The sequence below is a fragment of the Coloeus monedula genome (assembly GCF_965178545.1).
Source record: "Coloeus monedula genome assembly, chromosome: 7".
NCBI lineage: Eukaryota > Metazoa > Chordata > Aves > Passeriformes > Corvidae > Coloeus > Coloeus monedula.
The window spans coordinates 32,729,083-32,756,872 of NC_138787.1; the positions used below are offsets into that span (position 1 = coordinate 32,729,083).

Below are 27,790 nucleotides of genomic sequence, written 5' to 3' on the forward strand. Positions count from 1 at the left end.
GAGTAAAATCAGCCTTTGCCAAAGACTGCTGATGAAAATGAGTCATCCTTTTGAGTCTGCAGGTGTAAAATATTTTATTAAATTAAAAGTACAGGGATTAACAGTAACAGCCAGTGGTCTGCATGGAGTATTTATGAGGAAAGACTGACAAGCCACACGATTATGCTGCAAAAGCCTGATAAACGAGAATTACAGGGTAGAAAGTAAGTGGTATCCCTGAGAATAACAGTGCCAAGCAAAGCAAAAGAAAATGCAGACTAAAGTATTAAAGTACTTCTTAGCAATTACTGCTAGTCAGAAATCATTCATGTACATAGCCTTTACTGGTCAAGAGGAATAATCCCCAATCATCTAGTCTGCCATTAAAACACGAGAAACAACTAAACCAGAGATTAACATGACTAGGAAGTACATTTTTCTTTGTATATTTAATTCCCTTAAGGAAAATATTCCCATGAATTTTGAACTTTTTCCCATTTTTCTAATAGTGACAAACTCTCAACATTTAAGTATCATTCCCACCTTCTATGAAATATCTTTTTCTAATAGACATCAGGTAGATTCCTCAGCACATATGCCAAGCATGATCCTTCAGATGCTCTGAACAAAGCAGAACCAACAGCAAATTCTCCAACATCTTGGTTATTTACATGTAGGTTGAATAAAACAATGAATAATTTCATTCAGAAATCATTCATTGACAGAGGAATGGATTATATTTTTCATTTATATGAGACCTAGTCTAGGTTATGAACATATCTCCTCTAACTTTTATATATTGTACTCCCTCCCCCCTGTTACAGGAAAAAATCTTAGCAGACTTCCACTGAGAAAGAAGCAGATAATCTCTATTACTTACAAAAGTTGTATTTTCCAATAATAATGTAGTTGTATTTGTTTCTACATTCAGTTCAACAACATGTCCATTCCTGGTTTTATACACCACTGCTGTATCTGCAATGACAAAGAAATAAGCAGTTAGCAAACACACTGAGAATTTAATACATCTGTAGAGAAAACCAACATGTTAAATTAATTAGAGCATCCTTATTACAACACTCAATACTGAAGTTTTGTTCATTTGCCTCATGAGCTTCAAAATGACTCATTTATACCCTACAGCATGCTCACCTCATTCAATACAAATATATTTTGGCCATAAACCAAAGTAAAGTTCTGCAAAAAGAAAAACTGTTGCTGGATATCATATCCACATGTCTCCCTAGAAGGGATTCCAAGAAATCTTCTGTACTGGTCTGTATTTCTGGTGACTGGATGGACAACGTTATGACTATTTTAAGACTGTCCATATTCTGTGGGATTCATGCTGGGCCACAAAATACCAAATTTTCGTGTGAGGTGAATGTTAGCAAAGGAGGGCTAAAGCTAAGTGTGTCCACTTGCAAAACATTTAGAACATTGTGAGACGCACTGTTGCAACTTTTTCCTTCTTCCACTCAATTTATTTATAATTTCTTGTGAGAAAAATAATCTAACACCTCAAGAAAAAAAAAAAAAATCTGAAATTAATTCCGATTTCCATGAAAAATACTTTGTATCTGCTTGTATCAAAACCTGCAAAATTACCAAGAAATACACAATGACTACATCAGCCTTGATTTAAAAAAAAAAGTTCCAGATTTCCTAGTATTTGTAGCAAGATTGAATAGATTGAGTGCTGATTCTTTCAGATTATTTAAAACCCATGTAAGAGATTTATACTTAATGAAATGAAACTATTTCATTATAACAATTTAAATAGAATAAGAGAAGTTCTAATTAAGCCTAAAGGAAACCTAAAAGAACCTTCCTAATCTTCAGTAATGTCTGAGAAATTCATTACAGATCCCTGAATTTTATGAAGTGGGAAGTAAACACAACTGGAGAAAAAGGTCATGCTATCACAAAAAAAAAGTCTTCACTTATTCAGAAAGATGTAGCTCTATTTTAATTGACTCCACAGGAACTCGAGATATACAGCACTAAGGAATGTCCTCTAGTATGTTCTCTAAAATTAATGAAGCCTCATTGAAGAGCTTACTAAGCTATTTTAGGACTGGCTGGGAAGTGGGGTGGGATTGATGGAGTTTAGGACAGTATTATTACAGCTGCTGTTTAGGAAGGCAAATTAGACTGTGAACTGTGGAAATAACAGCAGCTTCTCTTAAAGAGAAAATATTTCAAATATTCATTTTGTACAGAAAGGAACAGCACTTTGTAGACAGTTATTTGGTTTCAGGTTACTAATTACAGAACATGATCATTTCTGTAGCTTCCTTTAGGCTATTTTGCATGTATTCTTTTAGGAACCCCAGCATTCAAAATCTCCAGTGACACTGGATCATGTTGCTAGGTATTATAGAAAAAATAAAGTTGTCTGGCTAAAGAGTTGTCCCTAGTTATGACTGAACCAAAATGTGAGAAATGGCATAAATAACCCAGAGACTCCGAACAGCAGTGCTCCAAACCGCGCATTTTGGCTCCATGGGTGACACTAATGTGCTGCCCAAATCCAAATGAGTACAGAATGTTACTCCTCATTTATCTACTCTACCTGTCACTTGCCAACAGGATTTAGACCATTGTGCCTCATTAACTAATCCTACCAAAACCAATTCACACAAATAATGAACTTCCCTTAAAATTCCTAAGAGGACCATGAATAAAACACACAGTCCTAGGGCTCTTCTTGCAAGTCCTACACACGGTGTGAAACAACATTTGGAATAGCAAAACTGTGAGAGACATAAAATGAAAGCCTTTGTTCTAAAGTTAGAAGAAAATTTGTTCAGTCAATCAGAACAGAAAACTGAGTCAGACCTCTTGAAAAGGCAGGCTTTACAGGACAGGAATTACACCTCTCTCTGAGCTTGGATTCAGCAGTTAACTCCTGAAGTGCATAAATCAAATGAACACTTGCAAAATGTATGGAGTTCACAGGCAAAAGATTGTATCAGAATACCATGCAAACACTGAGCATAACAGTCTTCAAAAGTAATCATAGCAATTAATATGGAGGTCCCATTCCAATCAATATCTTGTCAATATCTGTTAATGTGATAGCTGATGGTCATACCACATGATGATGATTTTCTTCATTGATAGCTCAAATACAAATATGAGTCATAAACACACAAATTTTTTTGAGATTTTGGTTACCTAGAGTCAGAAATTCTACAAAGGAAAAGAATACCTAGTCCTTAGCATCATCCATTTGCACAGTGGAAGGATTTGTTTGTTTATTATCTTGGTGCCTTCACCACAAAAAGGTTCAGGGACCTCTGACACTTCACAAAGCCATTCAGAGAAGTAGAGTTCTTACTTCAAAGAAATTCTCATTTAATTTGAAACAAAGAGTAGTATCATGTGGAAAGCTCTCAGTGAGGCACAAATTGCAGCACTGAAGAGTCACATTATTGACCTGAGTACATCACTAGAATAAAAAGCATTCTGTCTTAAGAAACAGAGAACATGAGGAAGCCTCTGAAAGATGTGTTATCAAGTCACCAGCCCTGGATGATGCACACAAAAACAGTCTTAAAAACAACTTATTGAAAATTTCCTACTTATAATAGTTCTCAAATTTCTGAAAAGTTTGGAAAATCCAGAGCACTGGATAACTGATTAGTTTGTTATGTTTTACTAAAACGTGAAGACAGACAATCAAGGGTCTGTACATAAGTTATCCTGACATCAGTCCCAAATGAAATAATGGCACGATAAATCCAGGATTCTTCCCACAAAAATAGTGGCTGGCAATATAAGTAATACCTGATAGCACTTCACAGAACATAGATCTTGCTAAACAAATTTGAGAGTGTTATATTTGATACAGGCAGCCCTGCTGAAACTGTGTATTGGGTTTTCTTGCAAGGTATTTGGTTTATTTTACGACATCCAAATCTTACATTAGACATAATTAATGGGAAACACATTAGGAGGATTAAAAACAGTATCACTAAAAAAATAAAGAGGTAGACAGGGTTATTATACTCAACTATCTTTGGGAAGAATTGATTCCATCTTGATTTTGACCTTATTTCTAAGGCTGACTGTGAAGGAGGCTGCCTAATGGACACACACCTCTGCAGGACAGCTTGATGCTCAACAGGTTCTCTACAACTTATTTGGCTTTCACAAAGAATGCAATATTAAATTAAATATTACATGAAAACAAACTCCAAACTAAAATTCTTTTGGGATTGTCACAGCATAACAAATTCAACTTAGTCAAAAAAAGCCTCTTACAGAATTGTCTTAGCTGCAGAATCAACAGTAATTTATTTTATCATTGTGAGGCTAAATGTCCAAATTCTTTTGTATGTTTTTAAAACATGCTATTGTATGTTTTTAAAAGTGAATATTTTCATCATTTGCTCTATCTCTAGGCAAAGAACATGGAATATATGTTCTGCTGAAGTGATTAATCCATACATTTTAAATCACAGTTTGGATGTATCTATGAATATTGTAAATATAGCCCACAGTGACAACTATTACATAAATACAGCATCATGATAATCTCAAGAGTTTTTTAAAATAAAGGCAGTATTTGTTATAAATAGCTTCACTAAGACTGTTTTTCCTGGTTTAGGTTCAACACTGGTAAGGGTTTTAAGATTAGGGTATGAGTTGGCAGGAAATGCAACTCAGTGCTGTGCCTGGCATAATATAGATTGTTCCAGGGAATGTCAAAGTACAGGCAAACTATCATAAAATGAAGAGAAATCAATGCAAAACTTTTCATACTTGACAAGCAGCTTGACCCCCATCAATTTTGCAATGATTTCTTTACCTCCATTTATTGAATTTACCCCTATTTATTGAATTGACAACATATTACCATGTCCTAAATGCTACAGAATTCCTTTGTAGCACTCACAGCTACACATGGCATCATATATTTTCACATGAACCAAAAAAATACGGGCCCTTGCAAATTCTGATGAAAAATCCTGTACTGTTTAGGGGGGAAATGGACTAACTTCCATCCTTAAATACATCACCACCACTGCAAATCAATCCCTGAATTGTTCTGGTGCAAGGATTTGGCCCAGGGTCTATATGGCCTTTAATGATTTAGGTTTCTGACAGCAGGACACTGAAGGGTGGTGGTTCATTTGAAGAATATAAACTTTAGTTTCACGTGTCACTGAAACTAAGCAACCCATCTTGTTATCCAAATTACACAGACTGGGTTGTAGGACACACTACCACATACTTTTCAAGTCTCTTGATTTTTAGTCTGGTGTTCTGTTCACTTTCACATCAGCATCAATCCAACTTTTATTAGTTGGAAATTTTCTTCTTTTATTGGTGGTATTTGCATCTTTAGACCTGTATGTGACACAAAAAGCTCCAGGCTGCTTATCGCATTATTTTTTTCTCCCATGGAGTAACTCCAAGTGTCTCCCTGTGTGCCTTAAGCTGTTGACACAGGTGTATCTGCATGTTGCAGCTGCAAGTCAAAGGAAAGGGGGTTGTGTCCTTCATGTGAATGAGCAAAGGGGATGTGAAATGTTTGGTGATTTCTGCAGGTCTCTAAATTTGGGATATTTCACAAGAAATCACAGACCAATAGAGACATGAGACATGACCAGTAAACTAAGTACTAAGAGTCATCTGTGTTGTACTTGGAAAGATCCAACAGCTTCAGGAACAAGTGGGGCTTCCTTGATAAAGTATAAAAGCAGGAATCCTGCCCTGGATGAACTTTGAGAATTTATGAAAATACAGACAAGCATCACAGGCTCACTAAAGCCACAGGAGTTACAAGATTACTGAATCTGAGCCTTCACTATTCTGTGTATGTTTCATCTTAGCCAGGCAAGACCTGTATTTCCACCTAGTCTGTTCCATTCTCAGAGGTTCTAAGCGATGATTTTTCACCTATGAATACACATTGAGTTATTCTTTAGCCCCTAAAAGTCATCATGGCAATCCAAGCTTATTATAAAACTAAAATCTGCCTGGCCTGTAAATCTACATTGCCATCATGTTCACTGAGATTAATGTAAATAATGTCTGCAGCTGCAAGCACTGAGAAGGAGCAACAGCATCGACAGCACTCCTTTGGTTGTAAAAAAACCTGATTCTTACTAAATTCACAGTATCATAAATATATAGATCTTGTTTGCCAAATAAAAGAATTTTTGTAGAGTATTTGCTAGATTTTTATTTCTTGTTGATAATAAGGTTTATTTCATGGTAACTCCTGAGATAAACTTGTGTGGATCAAACAATTTTAATGGCTACTGGCCAAGTCCAATTTGCTAGGACCTGGCTCAAAAGTGGTTTAGAATTTACTAATACTGATATTGAATAGTTTGACCAAAAAAAAAAAAAAAAAAAAATTTATAAAGAAGGTACACAGACTGCTAATTGCTGGTTATTTGCACAGAGCACTGTAAATCTTAGCCTAAGCTAATTGCCCAAAGGAGATCAGCACTCAGGCAGTTTTGTGCATAGAAACCATAGGATATTAAGGCAATTTATCAAACAGTCTTGGGAGAGCAAGTAGCATCTAAAAAGTGAAGGAAAGAAAAGGAAATAACTCAGGAAATGCTGAAAAACTGTTCCATAATACCTAGAATAAGGAGGCCTCAGGGTAGTCTTCTGAAATTGCTGACAGTGTTAACCTGAAGACTGCTAATGCTTGTTTTCCCATTGAAAATATTTACTAAGTTTTGGTTTGTTTAAGTAAAATTCTGCTTTGCAGCAGAAACAGCAGCATTAGGAAGTCAGAATCCTCTTCTTCCTTATATTTTATGTTCTTTTTTTAATACAAACATGCGAGAAAGTTGATACCTTGAAGTCAACACACATCAGTCAGCCTTTGCTGTACATATTATTATTAGAACTGCAGATGGCATTTCATCAAATTGATTATAGAAAATGTCATGCTAATTAAAATAGAGAATGCTTTCTGATTTAATAAACAGGAGGTGCTAGACAAATCTTTGTCTAATGAAGTGTTTATTAATTAAATAAAATAGTCATTTAAAAAGATATTAGAGATACGGACAAAATTTCAATATGCTAGCAAAGTCACGTGTCAGCTGAGCAAGATTTCCACTGCTTTTCTAAAAGTTTAGGCTATTGTTAGTAATGATCTGAAGACAAAAGTTATTCTACACTAGTTTTATAATGCAATGTATTCTTATATTGTACTCTTCCAGACAATCCTTTAGTATACAGAAGATTTCCTATTCAAAATGGCTTGCAAAGTTGCACACAAAGATAATTCCTGTCCTTTCTGATTTCTACTTCCTCTTCCCATCCATGCCCAATGCAAACTAACCAGAAACCAGATGGAGATCTTATGGTGCAGTAGCTACAGAAATGGAGGTAGCAGAGTCAGAGGAGCACCCTGTCAGGCACAAACAAATTAGGTCTGCTCTTCATACCTTCCTGAACTCCATAATGAAGTGACCAGGCATGGACTGACCTAGAAAATTCAAATTTCCATCCATACTCAATGTACCTTCCTCTTTTCCTAATCTGGTCATTGGTTTGCAGAGCAAGTCATGCTCAATTCATGCCGATTTTCAGTGGGCCCAGTTACTTTAGCATATCAATGTATGAAAATCTTCAACTCTTCAACTCTGCTCAACAGCCAATATTCATTTATAAAACCAATTTCTTCCCTGTCATGCAACTGCACAGGATCATGCCTCAGTAGCACACTATTCCCATGCCAGCATTTCAGGCAGGAGAGAGGGCCCAGACAGCTCCTGAATATTAACAAATCCACTGGGGGATTGATTTACAAGAAAAAAAGAAAAAAAACCCAACAGTGAAATATATAGTGCAGTCGAGCCAAGCCTCTGGAGCTTGAACTGAAGCAGATGAGGAAACATTCACTGCTGAGCTGTGGGAGGCAATAAGGAGGACAGGGACCAGAAGCCACAGGTTGTAATGTGTGTGACAAGCTCAGCTGGAAGATCACACTGTCTGCTGCCTAAGTCACTTCTGGACATGTTGGAAAGATGGAAACACAAGGGAAGGTGCTGAATTACTTCACAAAGACAACAAAGATAGAGGCAGATAAATTGAAATTCATGTGATCACAGAGAATGCAGCTGAATAAAGCTGCAGTGACTGTCCTGGGGCTCTACCCAGACACATTCTGCAATCCAGGTGAGCTGTCAGCTCAGCAAAACTAAACCATACATTCCTCTTCTATGTACTACAACGGTAATAGAAAGCTGTTCTAATTTAGAAATTTCCAAGTTTTTCCTAGAAGTTTAGCAAATAACTCCTAACTTAAATTGTAACTGTCTGAGGGCTTTGGTTCTGCCATCCATGACACAGAGCAGCAACAGCTTGCTGAAACAATTTCTTCTCCAGTTTTCCTGGATAAGCAAATTGTCATGCAGTTCTTTTCTGCACCCCTGGGACTCTGCTTGGGAGTGAGCATAGCACCTTTCCACAGATCTGCTCACTCAAGACTTCTCAAATTCAGGCAGCCCCAGCAGGGTCTGTCTCAAGAGCACACTCAGAAAAACACAGCTACAGCTGAGCTCCAGCTATCTGAAATCATCAATATGCAAGATATTGACATAATTTAAGGAGCTAACAATTAGAAAAAGTTGAAACAAAATAGGAGCTGTGCCATAATTATTCTCCTATCAGAACAATTAAAAGTCTCTCTCATTTTAGAACACAACTGGTCAAAGCACTACAAAGTATATTAACAAAAACAAGTGAAAATGCAAAGATCTAAGTGTGTGCCAGCATTAATGGGAGGCAGTTATCTAACCCAAAGAGCAGTGAGCTGATGGACTAAAGCACAAAATGTGACTGTTTCTACCATTCCCCCACACACCTTCCCCATCCTACTATTCATAATGCAGAAATCTCCATCTTTATTTCTGTCATTACTTGGAGGAAAATGTTAGAGATATTCATTCCCCCCCTTAGAGCAAGGCACTAAACATGATTTCATTGTGTTAAAAGCTAGGATAATAGACTTCAGTGTATTAGTCCATTCCAATTTGTTTGAAATGCAATTAACAGTAAATCAGCACCAAAAGAAAGGGAGGGGAAGTGGCTGCATTCACGGCAGACAGAGAGCCTTCCTTCTAGACCACGCCACTGTTTGTGTGCCATTCAGCTTCTGGTAGCTACACTTTTATTTAGCTACTATCTGTGTTAAAATAAAAGAGAGAGAGTCAGAGACAGCCTTCAAATTAGACAAAATGCTAAAAAATTTTAAAGATGATGAGTGGTGAAGCTTCTAACAACACTTTGGTTTTCTCAGCCCACATTACAAGGTGATGGTGAAACATCAAACACTGTTATTTTGGCAGCTCCAAAATTTCTGGCAAACTCCTCAGTTTTCCCAACTACTTGGAAACATTTTTGCTCTCCTGCATTGCACCAAGGGCCATTACTGAGCCAGCTTAGTAATGGACTCAGCTGTTGTCCAAATAGTGTACATGTCCCTAGACTACTGAGAAAATTAGGGAACAAATTCTCCGTTTCGGTCACACATCCTATTCCAGCCTCTTCCCCAAAGGGATAATAAAGTACCACAATAGAGCAGCACTTCTCTGGCAGCCTTGGGAGTTGACCTTTCTGCTGAGCCAAGCCAGATGGAACATGGACAACTCCACTCTGGAGCCGGCAGTGTGGCCTGGGGCGGATTTCACACAGACTGCTGAATTGGCAAGGCTACATTTTGGAGAAGACAGTGATTTCAATGAAGGAAGATTTATATGCTCCTCATTTATAATTGCAAATCTCAAATAAAACTGAGTATTTCAGCTTGCAACAGGAATGTGAACTTCCTAAGCCTTTCAAACAAACACTCCTGAGGGCTCACTATCATCCCTACTTCTGCAGCGCTCCAGATTCGGCATTTCCCAGAAAAGCCCAACAAGTGAGAAAACTAAAATTCAGTGGCTATGCACATATCCCAGTAAAAGACCAGTCTCTGGAGCAGCCATAGGGCTGCAGTTTTCTCACTCCCTTTTGTCCCCATGAGGGCATCTCAGCAAGCTGACACAGGCAGAGCTGGTGGCTCACTGCCCATGCTCAGGCAGTGAAAACATTGCAACTATCCACGAGTCCTTAGGGCTGTCCTTACCGAGCTCTAATACAGCTCCTGGGAGTCTGGCACACCCAGCAGAGCATGTTCAAAGCAAACAAGGTCATGGAGTAAGATTTCCAGGTGTACACTGACAATGTTGAATTATTTGTTTTATTTTATTTTATACTACCAACAAATAAACAAAGTATTTTATTACAAAAATAAACAAAGATAGGCAACTTTCTGTTCACAATTATTTAATTTGATTTTTCCAAATTTCATTCTGATTTATGAGAAAAACCTGTTGACTAAATGAAGATCATTAGCTCTTAAGAATTATCATGCACCCAGTAATATATAAATCACATCAAGGCACTGTTTTGTGATTTTATTTGTATCTTTTTATGAACTTTAAATACTTGTCCATATTAAATCATTTCTACTGATCAGTCATCTGTACTTTGAATAGAAATTACAGATTCAAGAGTCACATGTGCCATTAAGAATTTTTGCTCAGAAGTATTAAATCTTGTGTATCTAAATTCAACTCTGAAGGCAATTTAGGTGTTGTTTTCATATGTGCTCATCAGCTACCATACCACTGAAGTTCTTGGGACAAAACCATGCTAGGTAATTGAAAAATTAAATGGTGAGTTTGTAGGTATCTAATCAGCATAGATATGGAAACACAGATTTGGCACCAGCATTTGAAAACACTGGCAGAATTTCCTTTGGCATTCATGCATTTTGGATGCCATTGTTTCATCTGTACATGTAATTCCACTGCACTGCTGGAGTGTGGGGAATTGGACAGGCAGTGCCAGTGACTGCAGGATCACCAGGACAGTGCTTGGCTTGACCCAACAGGTCCTGCCCTGCCTGGCACGCTCTGGCAAACTCCGTAAGAGCAGGAAGAAAGTCTGGAGAGGAAATGACCTAGGAAAGTGTCTTATCCTCAGGATGCAAATAGAAAATTCAGGTGTAAGCTCAAAGCAACAAGCCTTCTGATCAAAACACATCAACATCAAGCTTATCATACTGGCCTGGAAAGGATTCTGACTGCGTTTTGGAGCACTTGCCAACAGATTTTATTTGGCTCAGAGATGAAGTCTCAGTTCCAAACGGAAAGAGACACAAGCAATTAAGTTTCTGTCTTAACGCTATCATCATGTGCTTCACTTTACTTCTTTCAAAATTATGAAGGTGACACATTAGTAAGGGACATTTTGTGCAGCTTATCTCTACAATTAATTTAAAATAAAATGTAGCTGAATGGGAATATTACAAGAAGAAGAAAATCAAGGAGAGGGTGAACAATGGCATTCTTGGCAAGCCAGCAAATGTTCTTTACCAGCACGAACATTTAGTGGGAATTTGATGGCATTCCCAACAAAAGGAGGAGCACAGACCTCCAGGTGTGATATGCAAGTGAAACAATAGACCTTTTCTCCATGCTTAGTCATACATGAGTTTCAAAGAATAAATATTTAAATTATGGTTCCAAATTTATCCTAATAATTATTCTATGCAATTACACCTCTTACCTGTTTCTGATCAGAGAATTCAAGAAATTCAGCTTTTATTTTCCATTTGAATTAGGCTCCCCTTTCACATTAACATTATTATTAATTTTATTAGTTTCTGACTTTCCCTAAGTAAAAGAGTAATTTTTTCATTGAAATGCTAACTTCCTTAGTAAGTCCATACTTGACCAATAACTGCTTTAGACAGATAGAAAATATTCTGTTCAAGGTTTAACACACCTATCTGGAATTTTATTATTTTTGTACCATAAAAAAGGAGGAAAGTAACTGGAAGGACTGAACAAAAAAGAGTGCCAAGGCTGAAAAGTATATACCTTGTGCTCATAATTAGCAATTATTAAAATAAATGGATCTCAAATCAGCACCATTACATTATGAGGAAAGCGTGAATAGAAAGATTCTTGAATTTTCTCCTTTACTCCATTACCAAGGATAAAAGGGCATGCAAGAAGGGCTGATCCAAAAATATTAGCAGGAACAAAATTTGTTTTGGTGCAACTGTGCCTTTGGCAGAACATCCATATTTTCAAGCCTAAACATTTTGCTTTGGACGAATGTTAAACATCTTGCTAAATGAGGGATCTTAAATTTGTTTACACTTACTCATTTTTATCAACTTCAGTAAACATTTTCCTGATGCTGAAATTGTCAAACAGATTTTGTTCTGTTATTTTCTTTTATCATGCAATTAAAAAAAAAGCCCTTCATGCAAGTAATTGAGACACAGACAGAAATGCTCCCGTATTTCCCAACTGCAGATCACTTTTAGCAGTTCTAAAGACAAACTTATTCTAGTTTACAGGTTGAAATTTAAGCCACTACAGGGAAGCCACTTAGCAGTTCAACATACTCATATGCAGTATATGAATTTGATACTGACTTCCAAATTATATATTCCAAGTACATAAAGGCTGGACAGTCAGAACTGATGGAAACACAATAGACTGCATTCATTTTATGCAGCAGATTCAGAGATTTCAAGGCCAAAAGAGCCCATTATGTACTTCTATCCTGAATTCTTTCAGAGCCCAGATTACAGGATTTTGACCTTCAATTCTGGCACCAGGCCTGTAATTTCCTGTTGGGTTTTCCTTTATAAAGAGCATGCAAGCTTGTTTTAAACACTTTAGTGCAGAATCCACCATAGCTCTTGATACAGTATTACGAGCTGACAAAGGGAAAAAAAACAAATCCTACTATGATGCCATTAACACCTTGCTTAAAGACCTTCGACTATAATAATGCCTGTGGGGAATTAGCAATAAAAGAAATCCATTTCATTTTACAGTGTAATGTGAAGCACACTCAGGAGATGCCAGAAACTGGAGACTGTTCTGCTCTGTTCTGTAGAGTGCCCACTTCAACTGACTGAATCCAGTTTGGGCCACTGAAACAATTCACTGCTAGGGTAAGAACACAGGTCATGTGGTGCAGTGATGTGTCTGAAGACCAACTACTCAATTTCTATTACATAATTTAATTAAGATGTGCATCTAAATTTCCATACTCCTTATAAAATCACACATATTCAATCTGCACAGAGCACAAACACTCCTTTTTCTACAGTGGCATTTTCCTCAGATATGAAACCCAACAGGAAGTGACAGCATTACTGTCTCTCTAACACTTTCATCTTAGTCTGAAAAACAGCAGCATTGGATCAGCTTTCAACACACAGCCCTGAACAGGAAACAGAGGTATTCCACCTTTTTTCACCAAGAAAAGAACCCAGAATTGGCGCTTCCCAGGAAGGAAACTACTTCCTAGGAAGAAAATAGATACTGCATTTGAGGATAGATGTCTTGTTTCAAGCAGATGCCAAGAACCCTTGGCCTGATACCAATGACTCTAAGAAAGACTTTTCACATTCCTTACTCAGCAGCAGGGCAGAGGAAGAAAAGCTTCCAAGCTCCCTGGAGTGAAATATCAGCACTATGAGTCTGTGCTCAGTGATGAGGACATGCTCGGCATATTTGGTTTTGGGAGATGAGAAAAGAGGAGAGAGAAAGGCTTTAATTCTCGCTTAAAAAAAAAAAAAAAGAAGAAGAAAAAAGTAAAAAGGAAAGCGCAAGAGAAAAATAAAGAAAGAAAATGAAGAGAAAAAAAAGAAAAAATAGAGTAGCTAGCTCTTGGCAGGAGCAGGTTACTTATTCCATACAGCAAGGAAAGCAGCTGGGAGAAAACTGTAACTTTCAAAATATTTGAATCTCATCACTGACAAAGTTTGGCACAGCTTGGATCTGGCACTTGCTGCAGGACTTAATCACTGTTCTTCCTACCTCTAGGAGAAATATCGGGAGTATACAACATAAAAGCAAAGAAAAATATATCTGTTTTAAGTAAATAAGCAATACCTACAGGAGTACCTATGAAACATAATTTTATTTTCAACTATGAAAAGACAAAAAGCTGTCACTCATGTTTCTGCAGTCTTATAGGCAGTTGAACACTCTTCTGAAACACCACATGGCAATGGAAATAAAACATAATGTAATTAACAACCTGCATTCCACTTTTTTCTAACCTGCTAGCTTTTTAAGGCAAAAAGCCTTTGAAATCTTTCATCAAAGAGTTATTTCCAAGTTCTGGGTTTCTAGGTGCTGCTTCTAATTGATATTTGAGATTCTACTGCATTTCTTTTTCACTTGTAAAACACACAGCTGGTTATACCCACACCTGAGGGGGGATAAACAGCCCAATGCCAGCACACCCTAACACAGTTAAATGATAAAGTGATGTGGCATCTGACTCTATACAACATTTATTTTTACGTATTTCATCAGATAATTTTCACACACCACTGAAAATGAAATTAAAAAGTCCTGCAAATAATTACCAAATTGTAAATATTAGCTACATTGTGTAGACCACATGAGGATTTCTTATATCCTTGTTAAATATAATACTCATCCTTTTTAAGAGCATACTCATCCTGTTGGGAAGTTCTACTACCTGTCTGATAAGTGTCTATACACTTAATTATTCAGTATGTCCAATTAACATCAATCACATCATGCAATGTGATTATTCATCACATACCAAGCGAAGAGTATCAATTCCAGAATTTCACACACAGCTTACTTAAAAGTAAATACAGTTCACATAGCAAAACTGTGAAGTAAACTCTTGTAAGTAACAATAAACAAATGCAGTGCCTACTAAAATCAGGAGTCTCATGCAAAATAAAAAGAGGACAGGGTGATATCCAGCACTGTGAGACCAAGCAGCAGCTGAGATATGGCTGAGCAGGGGTGCACAGAGAGGGAGGAGGAGGATGGTGGTTGCAGTGGTCCAGGCAAATGTGCCGGGGAAGGGCTCATATCTCAGACCAGATCTGAACCTGCTCCCCTGGCACAGCACCAATCACTTAATCTAGATAATGAATTCATGTAGATCTACTAGTGCACTGGAGATGCTGGCCAAACTAATGTATAAATAATCAATAGAATAGACAACATGTATCAGCAAGTGCAAAACTAGTGACTTTTTCCCCCTTTAAATAGGTTTTTCTTCCATAATTATACTTTAATGATTTCTTTTCGTAAATGTCAAATGAAACATTTGAATAGAAAGTCAGTTTAGAGGAAATGTTAAAATATTTTAAAGCTTAATTTATTGAGGCAACTTCTGACTGATAAGTCATAGAAGCAAAACCCTGAGAGCAAACCCCAACAGCGACAAGGGCACTGCTTTCTACATCACTTCTGTATCACATCCAGAGTGTTTTGCCTGTCACCCAGAGCAACTTCAGCTATAAAAGCATCCTGTGTATCCTTTGAGTTAGAAAAAATTTTGAGCAGCTTGGGTACAGAACCAGTTCCTAGTCCTTTATTCTGGGATTGCTCGTGGTGCCACTGGCAGCGATGGAAGGGCACGCTGACGTCTTCATTAGAGGGCAGCAAAAATTGTCGTGGCCAGGAGAATTCAAACCAGTCATATTTTCCATTTGCACAGCAAATAAGATGGACAGCATTTCTAGTTCAGTTATTATGATAGGTTTATTTATGCCTCTGCATCCTTACACTGGTAACATACTGTAACAACTGAACTGATGCAAGCAAAACACTGGAGCTCAGAGAGCCAGCTGTGGGAGTCATTCCTGCCCAGGGAAGGGGCACTAGAAAAGGCATCCTGCACTGCATCTCATGGGAGAAATTGTTGTCAAGTCTAGAAGAATGCACAGAAAAGTAAGTTTCTAGTTTTCCTTCTGCATTTCCTTCTGCATTTCAATAGCTTTAGGTTTCATCAACCAGAAAGATAAAGCCTGTATTATTAGTCTAACCCTTGGATTACTATTTGGGTTTTTTTTCATTTTTTGTTCTGTTTCATCAGGCTTAATTCTATTTACATCCAGCTCTTTCCAGCAGAAATGAAGGCTGGAAGATAAATGGGTAACACTTAATGGGGTTGATTACCTGATGACAGTTCTAGAGCAACTCATACAGTCAGAGACCAGAGGCAATGACACTGAAGATTAAAGGGAGTGTTAAAATCACCAAACCTGACCTCTTACACATCATACTGGAAAACTAAACTACCAAAAAGCCAGAAATTCTCCTAAAAAGGCAACAACAAGAATACATCAATATGCCAAACAGAGCATAACTTAAACGAACATATTTAACTGCAATGAAAGTTGTACATGAGTCTATACCCTAGTACCTCATTAATACTACAAAGGCATTTGTAGATTCAAGTTCTCTTTAGAGAAGATCATCTGAACTCATTAAACATGACACAAGAACCGATAAATAAAAACTTTAATCAGGGGTGGCTAGATATAGTAGTAAAGGAGGAATCTAATTTTTTAATTTCTCCCTAAATCTTACAGCTGAAAGGAAATTAATTACAATCAAATAAAAACCAAAAACCTCAAACAAAACCAACAATCCAAACCCAAACAAACAACTAAAACCAAAATCCAGTGTTCTGATATTCCACTTCCAAGTAAAGAATCAGTATCTGTTATCAGTCATATTATACAACCATGAGATAGAAGAAAAGAAGGAGACGCCCTTTCAGTGCACAGAATGCATTTCCAAATGTGCTTCATCTTGGCGGGAAGCATCTTCTACAAGACACAATAAACTCTCTTAACTGATATGAAGATAGAAAAGATGTGGGGACTGTGCTGCAGAAGATAATTATCATTGCTTGTGACAGAACCAGAATGAATATTTATGATCTGGATCAAAAAATAAAAATAATTGGTATTTACTTGCTTATACAGACAATATGGCAAAATTCCTGCGGTTGTAAAGTTCACCAGTGAATTCCTTAAATTAATCTTTCCCCCTCACAGGAAATGACTAACACTAAGAAAGACTATTCTCATTACAGAAGACATAAGAGATTATTTCAGCTCACCAGCTGGTGATTCCTGTAACACAGAGAGACATACAAACCCAACATATTCCCATAAAATGTAAGAGCTATATTTCACATTCAGTCAACATTAAGAGTTACTGCTATTCAGTAACCTGTGCAGGCAATATTTGGGTGTTACAGGAAATTCACGGACAGCAAATAAAAGGCACTGAAGTACAGTCAGTTCACTGGACTTCAAAAGCAAATTCATACTTACAGACAAACATCTCACAGTCGCTTCAAATCTACAGCAGACAAAATGAGCTGACAAACCTCCTTTCCTCATCCTGCTGTTTTTCAATAGATGGAGATGATATCTGAGTGGCTGCCCCAGACATCCACCAGGAGTGATCCTGGAGCAGATCTCAGCCAACCTTCGGCAGAGACGAAGGTGTCGGAGCCTGAATGCGAAATCAGGGATTTGTCATGACCCCATTGCAGGGGGTGGCTGCACAAGGACAGCAGCTGTACGTGGAGCATAAATAAACATGGGGAGCAGAGCTTTCCCTCAAGTCATGGAGCAGTCACTCTTACAGAAATAAGGTAGCAAACGACAGGAAGGGAGGTGTTGGTGACTTCTGTGCCACTCTGGCTACAAAATGAAAGTGTGAATTTCCTGCAGAAGCAGCAGCACATCAATGTGTGACTTTCACCAATGGCTTTTTGTAATCTTGCAAGGACTTTAACCTCATTATATTCTAGGTGCAGCACTTTATATGGTGCTACCTGTAATACCTGCATTGTAATTTTGCCTTTTAAAGCTACATACTAATCAATTTAATATGGTGTGTGGTATCACCAGGCAGACTTCCCATTAAATAAGGCCATTTTAGAGGGTTTTAATAAGTCTTTATCACTTGGTGTCTAGTTTATAACTGTGCCCAGTATTTCTTAGCACAGATTACCCCAGTATTGATGTAAGGTAGTAGCATAGGCTATAATTATTTAAGTAAAAGACACAGGGTCTTGAGATTAAACTGGCTTTGAGACAACATCCCACATCCAGCTTAACTGAGTACCCCCATCAACAACACCTGCAGGGAACAGTGGCAGTCCAAGAGAAAAAATGAGTGCTTACAGCTTAAAATTCAGCTTCAGAATTCTGCAATATCTGAATCCTTCCAGTGATAGAGAGGATTGAGCTCTTCTCTCGGCAGACTGTATTCTGATATTGCCTATCAGTCACATGCTAGCCTGCGATATTTCTTTTAATGGGAAAAAGTACATTTTATAGCATATATAGCAGATATAACACTAGCACTTCTTCCACAAATCTGAAAAACGGTGATCTTAGCACTGAACATAACAGAAGCAGAGTCACTATAAAGTACATTATACTCCTTTTTACTTTAATGACTCCCTGGTTTTTTTTAAAACAGAGAGGAGACACCTGGCTTTTCCCTACAGATGTTGTGATGACTGAAGATTCCTGCACCTTCAACTTCTATCAATATTAACTGATACTGCAGAGAGGTTGCAGAGAGAAGTCTGAAAAAGCTAGGCAAAAGAAGAGGTGTATAATAAATTTCATACAGTTAGAAGTTTTCATTAATTTCTCCAAAGGATTACTTTTTAGTTCCAAAAGAGAAGTTACCCCAGTGGCAGAAGCTAGAGGCACCTTGGAACTGGGTGAACCATACTAAGAGTTTAATTATTAGGAGAGTAAGTATTTTGGAGAAAGGAAAGAGGAAAATAAAATCACTTAGATCAGCTTTTGAAAATAGAGCTCAAGGTGTCTGCTTCAGCTGAAAATGTTTTACCAGTATGCCTTTTGACATAACAGATGGCACTGTTACCCAAGTAAGCACAAAACCAGGTTCGAATAACCTCACCAGCAATCGCAACGGCTTTAAGTCAAGTTGTGGGAAGTAGGATATGACTGACCTCACAGATAACCTGTCCCTCTCTTAACCTTTCTGTGGGTTGGTCCTAACTTTTCAGACTGATTGAACTGCAAAGACTGAAAAGAGGTTTGCCACATCTCTAAAAAAATGTCAGAAACACTACAAGACAGAAAATACCTTTGTCTTCCTTCCTGTTCCATGAATTGTTTCTAAAACACTTTGCGAATCAGACCTTTACGTTTGTTCAAAATAACTAAAAGCCTCATTTACCTCAAATAAAGCTTCCCCATTTGACAAAAATCCCTAAGCACCTCAGTATTTGAGCTGACCCACAACCAGCATTTTTACATAAATGCACATATTTCCCTCTATCTTTCTTCAGTTCAGCTGCTATAGCAAAACATTCAGTCCATTTTTTAGCTGAAAATGAGCAGCTTTCTTACTGACATCAGAAAGGACAAAACACAATCACTTCAGCACCCATAGCAGCCAAACCTTGCTTTAACTGCATGCAACTCTTGAAAAGAACTGAGAACTGCTATTATGTCTGGGATCAATCAGTCCTGTGAAAGGAAAGGCTTCCAGACAGGCTGCAGTCACACACGTGCTGGAGCAATCCTACTTCTCACTCCAATAGTCTCAGTTTTATTGAAGATGAGAAAGTAACTCATAGAGATGGCAACTCCATGCATACAGTGCAGAATTACAACTTCTGTTCTTCTTTAGAGATGCCCTAAAACAAATCCTATGATGAAATCTAATGTTAGCTTTAGGATAATATCAGTGTATTTCCATAGGCACCATAAGTACATATGGTATTGTATATACACTTGATACTAACAAATTTCTTTTAGAGAGAGTTATATTGGTGAATGTATTCCCTTTCTAATTTGGGTGATGAAAAGCCTCTTGCTTCAGTGGTATGTGCCCTCACAAGCCTATATATAAACAACTGGGCAAGCAGCAGAGAACTAAGAGCCACTCTTTTCTCACTACTGTTGAAGGTCCTCAGGGGAGTAGAAACAGTTGAAACTATCAGTAGAAACTAACTATTGTTTAGATTTTTTCCATTCTCTCCCTGGGGATGCAAAGGTCTGCAGGTCACTTGTACTCTCCTCTTCCTTTATAGATAAATCAAATTGATTGATTTGTCTCGATATAGGGTAGAAAAATCTTGGCCACAAAGTAGAGAAAGCCTAGCCAGTAGAAGAATCCATTTTATCCATTAGTTAAATTTTTTTCTGTACAAATGTATCATTTCCAGCAACAAGAAGTCACATTGAATAGAAAAAATTATCTGACTTGTGCTACAAGCAGATAAATCATCTGACTACCACACATAGATCTTGGTTATTGTATGCTTTTTATAAAATGTATATTTGAAAAGAGCAATATTCCTGAGAAATCCCTCTTACCACCAGAGATTTCATAAGAAATGTAAAGAAATATTGTATAGTCATATCTGCTGGGCTGTGTATTTTTCACAGGATGAGCTGTTCTGGAATTAGATTGCCTGTAAGTACCATTCCAGTGTTTTTTCAGTGTGCTTCTTTTTCATATATACCACATGTCCACGAGCAAGCCTTGGGATGTCATTGTGATCTATAGTTCCTCTGCCTCTCATGGCAAGTAGCAGTCATAATGCTTCTTTGATCAGGGGGAAGAGGAGGACCTCTTCTCTAAATTGAGAGGTTTTGATATTTCTAGCGTTTATCTTCTTTTCCTTAAATCCAGCTAAGATTCCTTTTTCTTTCCCCTTCCTTTTTCCTCATTTCCTTTAGAAGATTTATGACAAAAAGCCCCACTGCTCACCATGATACCACATCAAGCACCAAGTGTTTGCATTGGGCTTCCAAAGTAACTCAAGTTCCTCCCTTTTATTCCTAGAGCAATATTTCTTTCAGACTTTGAAACTATTAAAGATTTAAAAGTCCTAAGACTAGTATTAGAAGCCCACATTTGAATATTACCAAATCAGCATTAGCTGGTGCATCTCCAAACATTAAGAGTGTAAATATTCACATGCAGGAAAAAAATTTCTGGTTACATTAAGCAGTATTTTTAATAAAATCTCCTGACAAATAAGTAAACATTAGAGTACTTCAGGCTGTGAGAGCTGCTAAGCAAATCTCAGGAGCAGCTGAAGGCCATCCTATCCATGGGCTCAGTTATTGGGGTGCCTCAGCTTCCAGTGTCCGCAAATATTGGACAAAGTATATGATCAAGCAGGAACTATAACACACCTCCTCTTCCTTCACCACACCACTTTTCCCCTTCCCATACCTCCTGATGTGCAAAAAAAGCAAACATAAATAAGTAACTCTACTGATCTGTGCTTCCTTAGAAAGCATTGAAAAAACCCTACCCATTATAAGTAGAATGAAACCCACAGAAACATCCTGAAAGTTATAAAATATGATTCAGTGATCTGCGAAGACAAAAAGAAGCCTGTTAAATAAAGCTTCATGAATGATTAACAAGGCCCAGAGCTCCCTCTATTTCCAGCAGTGATCTCAAGCCACTTTAATATTTCTAGGTAAATAATTCATGTTACTTTTGTTTCTAGCAATAACACATTCTCAAAAATGCTGGCTGCACAGTATGCTCTGCTCTTTCCCTGGGTTTTCAGGTTGTGCTGTCTGAAAGTACATCCCCTAATTCCACTACCAGGAGTGATCATCACCTGTTTTTAAGTATGAATAAAGAAGAATGAATAATGACCAAGATTTCAGGCATAGCTTCAGCTATGATATATTAAAATGGCCATGAACTCAGAAAAATAAAGTTAGCATCTGTACATTAGATACAGAACCACCACAAATGATGGAGTATTTCTGAGAGCAGGCAGACAGTGAGAACTGAACGCTCAGTATTTCCAAGGACAGTCCCATGATAATGTGGAAAGGCACAAAAAGATTTGAAAGGACATCTGAGTTAAGAATGATCTCCTAATACAGACTTAGCTCTTACACTTTGCAAGGATTAAGTCTGCAAGCACTATGCTCTTTGTCTTGAAAGTTGTCCTTACATATCTGCCACTTTCTGACTTGCTACGGGGAAGGAAATTATGTTACAAAGGTAATTATTTAACAGGTTTTTGCTATCATACTGAAAAAGACCTTCCTATATAAGATAAAATAGTACTGCTGTATCCTACAGCACACTACAGCTGTCACAGAGCTGTAAACGTTACAAGCTTATCGCCATTAAAACAGCCAATTTTGGGACATTAAAAAGGTAACATTGCTTTATGTGTGCATTCTCAGGAACAATTATCCTGAGCAGCTCCAGCTACTAGAGCAAGCAGAGAAGAATACCTTTCCTGAGTTATCTGCAGAATTATCTTTCCCTTCCAAAAAACAGTGGGAGACTTGAAATCTCAGGGTGTCATATTGTGGGCCATCATAGCTACCAGCGATTATCCCAATCACTGCGGTGATTTACGGCGGTGCTGCAGCACGGAAGAGTAAGGAACCGTGGTGGTTCTTGCTATTTGTTTCCAGAAGAGCACAGCAGTTGCTCACAATGACTACTCCTGTTATGTTTCTCCCTACCAGCTTTATGTCACAAAACCAAGATGCAAACCCATTACAATCCATCCATGATAACTCCTGCTGAACCACAGCGCGCTCGGATAAAGTCGCTATTATGTCACTCAAACGTGCATGAAATCACAAACTGGGAGGGAATACAGCTATTCTGAACACAGCTGAAATCCTATTCACTCTGGTCAATAGGAATAAGTGGGCTGAGATCAATTACACCAAGCATAGTATCAAGCAATAATATTAGTATTGCAGTGATCAAGTGCACACATAGTAATAGGGAAGCTCGAGGTGAGAGCTCAAGGAGGGCTAAGTTTTATTATTCAATGTACAGCTGAAGCAGAGACAAAGAAAAATGTAATTTTCAATAATATTTAATACGTATGTGCAGATGGGAATACCTCCTACGCATTATCTGTTTATGTGTATTGGTGATCTGCTTAAAGAACAGTCTATTAATCACATATTTTACTGCCGTCAGCTGTGATTGCAAAATTGTCATGAATAATAAATAATTTCCTGTATCATCTCCAGAGTCTCAAGAAAAAGTACAGTGAATTCCTTTCATCCCCATATGTATCTCTCCCACGAATTTATGCCTCTTTCAATTTCAGTTCTCCCTCAAATGATGTATTCCAAGCTTGAAAGGGGAAAGACATGAGTTATCAGGGAACGCTTCAGTCCTAAATATCAATCACTTAGTCCCTCACCAGCAGTGAAATCTAGTTTATCATCACTAGTGATGATACTCTTCAATTCTGACAGAAGCCATTGAGACAGACATTTAACAGCAGAACAAAACAGAGTTTTCAGCAATTCCAATTGGTTTCAATGCCATGGTAATTTCACCTAATCAACAAAGACTGATTCAAGTCAGAGCTCTATATAGTTATTGATTTCACTTTGCATTATTTAAAAAGGAGGAGCCAACATCTTTGCTTCCAAGCATTTCTGCAACCGTCCAGTTAGAAGCTCTAGATTCTGCAATATTTAAAAGTTATGATAAACTAAGATGATGATCTGATGTTATTAGTTCCACTGACATTTAACAACTTCTCCAATCACAGTTTAAAAAAATCCCTCTCTCTGCCAACTTAAAGGTACAAAGATAAAAATAAATAACACAATTACATCAGTAATATAATTCACTATAATGCTATCATTAACTTAATTGACACTATGCAAATTTACATTAGCTCTGGATGTGCCTTTTATTTATAGGGGTTTTATTTTTAAAGATACAAACAGTAACCATGCCAGATCAAATCTTGCAGTTTGAGTGGGTTTAATCTACCAATTAAACTTCCAAGACGTACTTTATAAAAAGAACCTGGTTAAAAATTGCCAGCACTTTCTTTGGAAGTACAGGTGATGTTTACCAGTGTGCTGGGTGCTGGCAGAAATGCTATGCAGAACTCATAAGCATATTTTAAATATATTTTAAGCAGCACTTCTATTGTCTGCATTATTACTGTAAAAGTGAATTTCATTCTTTAGAGCAAAATATTTTCTAAGCACTGGTGTTAATTTCTCATGTTTATGTCTCAGCTTAGACATCTCTTTAGCTACTTCTTGTCCTTGACACTCGTTCTGTCCTTCCAAGAGGCAAACTTATATAACCCTGTTATTTCAGTGTGCAACACCACAGAGGGAAGAGTTTACAGCTGGGAGCTTTCCAATAATCAGATTTCAGCCCAGTCTCTATACATTGCAGACTGATATCAGAAAATAATTCCAACTTTATGGAACTGATTATACCAAATGTAGGAATTCTCAGTCTCTGTTAAGATCTGCTCTCATCTTTAAACTCCAGCACTAAGGTTAGTCTGAAGAAAGACTTGCACATGCCAGCACCACATCGGAGTGTACTGCATATGGAAGTATCTGGGGCTTTCTCTAATTTCTTTACAAACCTGCAGATTCAATAGACTATGGCTTATCCACACGGTGTTTCCAGCTCAGACAGTGCTCCAGGTCTGTGGTTAACTGACCAAACTCAGACACCCACGAGGAGCAACACAACATCTGCAAAGATGCAAGATGAAAAGGTGCTTTCCTCCAGCAGAATTAGGAGCAATGCCGTGGTATTTAAGAACTCCAGTGTGCCCCTTGGCATGTGACCACACTTTTTCTGTGGTTTGACTGCCCACAGGCACCTTTAGCTTGCCTACTGATTATCACTGCACTATTCTAGCACACAAATATACAGACTGGGCCTAAAGAGAAATATTCTACATGGCTGTTATGATTTTAGAAAAAAGAGGAGGGGAAAAAAGCCATTCTGTGAACATGAAAGAAAGAAACATTTGAAAGTGAGGTTTCAGGGTTTTTTTCCCCTGAGATGTCAAACTGCAGATTCAACTCCCTGAGAACATGTAATAAGATAAAAGCAAGTCTGACAGCTATTCAACAACCCAGATCTTTCAGTAACAAAAAACAAGTTGCAGTTTTCTGTGTGCACTGCAAAGAGTAGCCAAGACTTAGAGGAACAAAAAATAATTCAATTGTTCCTTGTCTTAGGAAAAAAGTTCACAAATACAAAGAACCTGAATAAAGGCAAGGTGCAAGTTTCTCCTTGTTCTCCTTCATTCATTCAGGAGGAGTCTTCAGAGAAGAGACATTCACTGCAGGAGCCTTGCCCAAGGCATGTAAATGGAAGTGGATGGATTCTGACAACCAAAAAATGCACCTTGACACTTTAACACCCTGATTAACCCAGGATTTCTTTAGTGAATTTGATTACATAATCAGCATGTGAATTTTAACAATAATGACAATATAAGGCACATGTTTTGGTTTTGGGCTTTTTATGTGTTTTTTTTTTAAAGAACACAAAGTCCATGGCAGGTCACTTGGCTAGGCTATGCTCCTGAACCCTTGCCTTTCACCACACTGAGGAATTGGCAACATTCCCTGAATGAACTTTCCACTTTCAATAACTGGTACAAAAGTCATCTATCACTTTAATGTGCTCTGCACTTAGTAGATGGAGAGATGCCAATCATTCTGAGACATTTTCTTTTCTACTTCTCTGGGAGAATAGTGTTCAGAATTACTTAGTTGTCAAAATGTGACACAATGACGCAATAAAAAAGGCTTCACTTGGTGGTAGATATGGATGAATTTTCAGAAGAGTATAATCAACTTCTTTTTGGGTCATCAGAATGAAGAACTGAGCCTTCAGTCTTCCAAATAAATGTGTTCAATTCCCCAGGACCTGAAGCAAAAACTGTGATCCTGAAAGCCCCCAATTACTTCCTCAACACTGGGAATCCTAAATGGCAAATGAATTTATTTTTTAATGTCGCCTTTTTCCAGACACTATAACTTCTGTACACTCATTACACAAGCAGAGATGAACATTATGTCTACTTGCATTCAAGCCCCAGTCCAGACCAATACATTATCTGCTCCATAGTTGAAGTCCTCTGTGTTTCTCAATCCAGGCATTTGAAAACAGACAGAAACTGGACAGGGATCCTTCCAAATTGAGTAGAAGAAGCTTTTGCTCACAGTCAGTTTGGTAGAAAATCTTTTTATCTAGTAACTGAATAACATTCAGTCAAGATACAGAAAAAAACTTTTCTTTAATCCATCTTCTTCATAAAGATTTTATCTTCCATCACCTATCTCCCCTCAAAAATGCTTCCAGAACTGGGGATCTTTCAACTGGAATTCCTTTATTGAACCTGCTAATTCCACATCCTGAGCTGGAAGTCATCTCTCTGCTTCTACTCCTGCTTGACAGCTGCAGGAGCTGTGTGCTGGTACCACTTCCCTGACCTGTTTTTTTTGCCAGAACATTGCACTAGAAACTCACACGTCCTTGCTCATCGCTACAGGTGAACCCTTCCCAGAGTCACTGGTTTCTAAAATACAACACAGCAGTATCACTGTAGCACAATCATTTCATTTCTAGGACTACAGGTATTAGTTTTAAAAGACACACAAAATAATCTTGGAGTGCATATATTGTTTCCCTATATGACAGAGACATACAGGTTATTTTTACTCTCATGAGGATCTTAGCATCATTTATGGGAAATTTTAGCAGCAGGGATTTATTCTGAGCTCACTAATGAACATACTGGGTATGGGGAGCCCCATTCAAACCATTCTCACGACACTTTAACTTCCCACTGACAAGTACATTTTAAGGTCTGTCAGTCAGCCAATTCTTAATCCATTTAAAATGCACTCTACTGCTATTCTGTTTAATGTGAGAGGCAAAATAATTTGCTCAATTCTAAATGACAATATTTTACTGAAAAGTAGTAATGGGCTCAAGTGTTCCTTTTACATCTACCTTTCCTACTACAGAACTGATAAGCATCCACAGACTAGGTGGAATTTAAGTGTTTGAAAACATGTCTTACAGACAACAAACCTTTAAAGCTAATCAAAGCCTGTGTTTTAGTCTCTCGGCACTAAAATCTAAGAACTACAGCCAAAATCCTCCATCTCAAGTACAGGTTACAGAAAGGGGTGAAACAAAACAAGAGAGGATGGTTGGAAAAGCTCTTTGAAATGAAAAATAGCAGTCTGTGGCTGAATGGCTGCCCAGAATTAGAAATCCTTGACAGTGGGAAAGAGAAGGAAACTGTGCTGCTGGAGGCTTCAACAGAACATGAAATACTGACCACTCAAAACCTCAACCAACAGACGAAGCAGCCTGATTTCCTCGTGAGCTCTAAGGAGCTCCCCATGCACCACCTCATCAAGGGTTTTATGTGGGGACTGGGAAGGCAAAGCTTGGACTTTCTGTACACTTAAAAACAAATTAACCATAAAACATGCTTCCAAATAATAAAAGAAAATTGGCCTCCACGATGGCAATTAAATATACATTACAGACAACCTTCTGACTGCGTTAAGATTTCAGTTCTTTCAAAAAACAAACACTCACTTCACCACAGGCAATTGCAACTGCATTTCTGTGGGAAATTCCACAAGACACTCCTGAAAGAAAGAGCTGATTTCATTCCTGAGAATTCATAACTAATTTAAATTTCAATGAAGCAAGTGCACACCTGTCTGCACATTTTGTTCCTCCAAATCTATCAAATCTTCAGTACCAAGCCAGTGAATCTTTTGAAGCAAAAAAAGCCCAAACAAAACGAAAGAAAAAAACCCAACAAACAAACAAACAAAAAAAAAAAACCAACAAAAAACCCAAACCAAACCAAACAAACAAAACCCCAAAAAAACAAAACAAAGGACCCCAAAACCAAAACCACCAACCCATTAAGTATTTCAGGAGTTTGAGATTTTAGCACCTGCCATTGAATTCTGTATTAGAAGTTGGCTGATATGCTCTATGCTTGAATAGATTTATTGGCGTAACGAACATACTACAGCAACATTTTAAAAAGCCAACATCATATAACAAACATTTTTGCAATTCCATCAGCCTAACATTCACCGTGTTCCAAACTGACATGGCACTGACCAACATCT

At 37.7% G+C, this 27,790-nt stretch overlaps 1 protein-coding gene across 4 annotated transcripts in view; it reads right to left on the reverse strand.

Moving 5' to 3' along the window:
* The window catches only part of DPP10 (dipeptidyl peptidase like 10), a gene marked incomplete at both ends in the record, with an annotated part of 450,907 nt that overhangs the window by 128,122 nt on the left and 294,995 nt on the right, over positions 1 to 27,790 (reverse strand). For all 4 annotated transcript variants that reach the window (XM_082285405.1, XM_082285404.1, XM_082285406.1 and 1 more), the window contains one exon: positions 860 to 954. In XM_082285405.1, coding sequence (XP_082141531.1) covers positions 860 to 954 — 95 coding nt within the window. The remainder of the gene's footprint in view (positions 1 to 859; positions 955 to 27,790) is intronic.